A 3,831-nucleotide genomic window follows, 5' to 3' on the forward strand; every position below is an offset into this window, starting at 1 on the left:
CATCAATGGTAAGCTTATTTATTCAGCTTTCAGATGACGTATAAATCTCCCTTATGACTGGTTTTGTGCTCCAGTGTAGGGCTGGGTATCGAGTTCAATACTTTTTAGGCACCGACCGAATTGCCTCGATACCATCGAGTATCGAAAAACGTCTCGTCGTTCAGTACCAAATTTCGATACCTAAGGGGTTAATCTCGTCAGCGTCAGTGAGCCAATAAGCCTGCAGCACTAGCCGGTGTGTTCGACTAGAAGTGGTGCGGCGCAGATTGATCAGTGTTTGACATCCGCAAGAGCGATTAGAAAGCACACGGAGCAGTCTGCTCTCTATAGCGCTCATGGTACTGTAATACACTGATCGGTCTGCACAGTCGGTTCGCGCCAAGTCGAACACACCTACTAGTTCACACCTACACTAGCTACACTTGGAGATGTGGCGCACACGTGAGGCTGTAGTGTGAATGCGTCCCAGCCCCCATAGATGTAAGGCTACATTTACACTGCTGCGTTTATGTTTTAAAATGAAAACGATCCTCGTCATGCTGGCGTTTCCACTGCGTTTCAAGCTGGCTTTCCACTATCTCCGACAAATGACAAGCGACAGACCGGTCATTCAGTCATTCATTTCCAATGGAGAGTAACGCGGGAGCTGCATGGAGCTCCGATCATATGCAGATGTCCGTTCATACTAACGTTACACGACCGAAAGCGCGTGTTAGATGTGTAAACTGAAGACTATTTGAGCTTTATTAAAACTATTTGCACTGATTTTTTTGTTAGTTACATTTTGTTCCTTTGTGCAGTGGCTCAGGAGATGAGTCTTTGAGTCTGTATAAACATCAACAAGGTGAAAAATAAAACCAAAGTTTTTTTTTTTTAGATAATGTAATCTTGTTAAAATAGATTTAATAAAATTGGTATCGAAAAAAGTATCGTTCAGGAACCGGTATCGAAGTCAAGGTATCGTATCGGTATCGATATCGAAAATTTTTGAACGATACCCAGCCCTACTCCAGGGTCACATATGTGGGTTGATGTTATGTGGACTTTTTCACTAGAGGAAGCGTTATTATGTTTTATGGACTCAGGATTTTAGTTAAAAACGTCTTAATGATTGATTTGTTTCAGCTTTTGTCTTCTCCAGATGTTAACTGATGGACTGGAGTGGTGTGGATTATTGTGATGTTTTTATCAGCTATTTGGACTCTCATTCTGACGGCACCCATTCACATCCATTGCTGAGCAAGTGATGCAATGCTACATTTCTCCAAATCCGATGAAGAAACAGACTCATCTACATCTTGGATGTTTACTCAAAAATACAGGTTTGAAGTAACATTTACGTTGTTTTCTCATCTCCGCAGCCCTGAGTTCTCTGAATCCATCCTTCCAGTTCACCCGTCAGACGTCTTAGACATGCCCGTTGACCCCAATGAGCCCACATACTGCCTGTGCCACCAAGTGTCATATGGAGAAATGATCGGATGCGACAACCCAGACGTACGACGTGACGCTTTAAACGGTTTACTAGCATTTCCTCATAGTATTTATTTAACCAAAATGCCTTTGTTAACAGTGTCCCATTGAGTGGTTTCACTTCGCTTGCGTTGATCTGACAACCAAACCCAAAGGGAAATGGTACGTCGGTCTGTTCACGAGAACCCGGCAATATCTCTGTTTCCAACATCAGAAAACAAAGTCTCTTTTCTGTCTTCCAGGTTCTGTCCACGATGCACCCAGGATCGAAAGAAAAAATGAGATGCACATTTGTATCGTTGAGAGATTACATTTCTATATGAATATATACGTATGCATATATATATATATAGTGGTAAAATAGGATAATATATACTCCTTTATATGGCCATGATGAAATATTCGAGGGTCGCGAGGAAACAAAGTTTTTATTTTTCAAAGTACTTGAAATGTTTCCATATGTTTAAGTTTCATTCTGTGGTGTCAAATTGTCATTTTCAGACAATCTAGGATATGTTATATATGATATATATATATATTTTTTCTTTTTACTTACTGATTAGTATGTATTTAAATTTTTATGAAGCTTCAAGCAAATACCATGTCATTGTGCTTTGCTCGTGAAATGTTTTTAGCGTGGCACAAATCGTTCGAAAGAATCTAGCGAACTTTTAAAACGCTGAATTCGGCAGCAAACATATGATTTGTATTTGCCGTTCTTGCACTTAAAGTATAACGCGACTACTTTTTTTCTGCAACTATCGATTTGCTTTGAAATTCAACTTGTTGTTCGAGCAGAGTGAAACTTCGAAGTGCAAGTGATACGTTTTATTGTTATAATTATGTAATTACAGACGATAATCCAAAATCTCACACAGCATAAGTGCCATTGTTTAAGTTTCTTTTTTTCCCATTCAGATTTTGCTTTATCCTTCGCTGTTAGCAAGAATATTTCGCAGAACTTAAAGGAGCACTCCACTATTTTTGAAAATAGGCTAATTTTCCAACTCCCCTAGTTAAACAATTGAGTTTTACCGTTTTCGAATCCATTCAGCCGATCTCCGGGTCTGGTGGTAGCACTTTTAGCTGTAGCTTAGCATAGATCACTGAATCTGATTAGACCGTTAGCATCTCGCTCAAAAATTACCAAAGAGTTTCTATATTTTTCCTATTTAAAACTTGACTCTTCTGTAGTTACATCGTGTACTAAGACCGACGGAAAATGAAAAGTTGTGATTTTCTAGGCCGATATGGCTAGGAACTATACTCTCATTCCGGCGTAATAATCAAGGAACTTTGCTGCCGTACCATGGGTGCAGCAGGCGCAATGATATTACGCAGCGCCTGCAAATAGGCTTATTGGAAGTTACCTAGCTGGGGACTATTTTCAGGCGCTGTGTAATATCATTTAAATAGGAAAAATATCGAAACTCTTTGGTCATTTTTGAGCGAGATGCTAACGGTCTAATCAGATTCAGTGATCTATGCTAAGCTAAGCTAAAAGTGCTACCGCCAGACCCGGAGATCGGCTGAATGGATTTGAAAACTGTAAAACTCAACTGTTTAACTCTAGGGGAGTTGGAAAATGAGCCTATTTTCAAAAATAGTGGAGTGTTCCTTTAAAGCGACTAACTACTGTGGAAGCTTGTTTCCACATCAGAATTAAAAATTAAAGAAGTTATTTAACAATTCAGATTTGTTTCTCGCCATTCTCAAAATGTCACAATTCTGAAGCTGATGTGGCAATAAACTTGAATCGAGTCAAGAAGTCATGTCGCAATTCTGCCTTTTTTTCTCATTATGGCGAAAAACGAAGTCTGAATTGCGAGATATAAAATATATAAAGATATAAAGTTTTTTCTCACAACTGCGAGTTTACATTTCTCAATTCTTTAGTTTATATCTTGCAATTGTGTTTTTGTTTCCACCAGGGAATAAAAAATAAAAAGGGTAATTGCGACTTTTTATGCTTTGAGTTTATATTTCGCAATTCTGACTTTTTGTCGCAGTTGCGAGTATTATATCTCGCAATTCTTTAGTTTGTATCTTAGATTATATATTTAGTTTATAAAAAGCCACAATTACTTTTTATTCTGTGGCAGAAACCAAAAAAGCAATTCTGGGTTAATATTTAGTTATAGTGTTTTCTGTTTCTGCTATGTAATAAAAAGTAAAAAAAAAAAGACTTTTGCGACTTTTTATCATAATTCTGAGTTTATATCTCACAATTCTGACTCTTTTGCAATTGCAAGTTTATATGCTTTAATTTGTATCTTGGAATTCTGACGTTTTTCTCGCAATTGCAAGTTTAATTCCGTGGCACAAAAAAATAGTTTATATTTCTTTAGTTTATATCTC

General features: G+C 37.8%; 1 protein-coding gene across 1 annotated transcript in view; it reads left to right on the forward strand.

Annotated features, from left to right (window-relative positions):
• Positions 1-2,480, forward strand: part of ing5a (inhibitor of growth family, member 5a) — a 6,402-nt gene extending 3,922 nt beyond the window's left edge. Inside the window, exons 6-8 of the mRNA XM_016473219.1 lie at positions 1,362-1,497; positions 1,574-1,635; positions 1,716-2,480. Coding sequence (XP_016328705.1) covers positions 1,362-1,497; positions 1,574-1,635; positions 1,716-1,755 — 238 coding nt within the window. The 3' untranslated portion in view covers positions 1,756-2,480. The remainder of the gene's footprint in view (positions 1-1,361; positions 1,498-1,573; positions 1,636-1,715) is intronic.
• Positions 2,481-3,831: the final 1,351 nt, after the last annotated feature.

The sequence above is a fragment of the Sinocyclocheilus anshuiensis genome, unplaced genomic scaffold, assembly GCF_001515605.1.
Source record: "Sinocyclocheilus anshuiensis isolate Anshui unplaced genomic scaffold, SAMN03320099.WGS_v1.1 scaffold1406, whole genome shotgun sequence".
Classification (NCBI taxonomy): Eukaryota; Metazoa; Chordata; class Actinopteri; order Cypriniformes; family Cyprinidae; genus Sinocyclocheilus; species Sinocyclocheilus anshuiensis.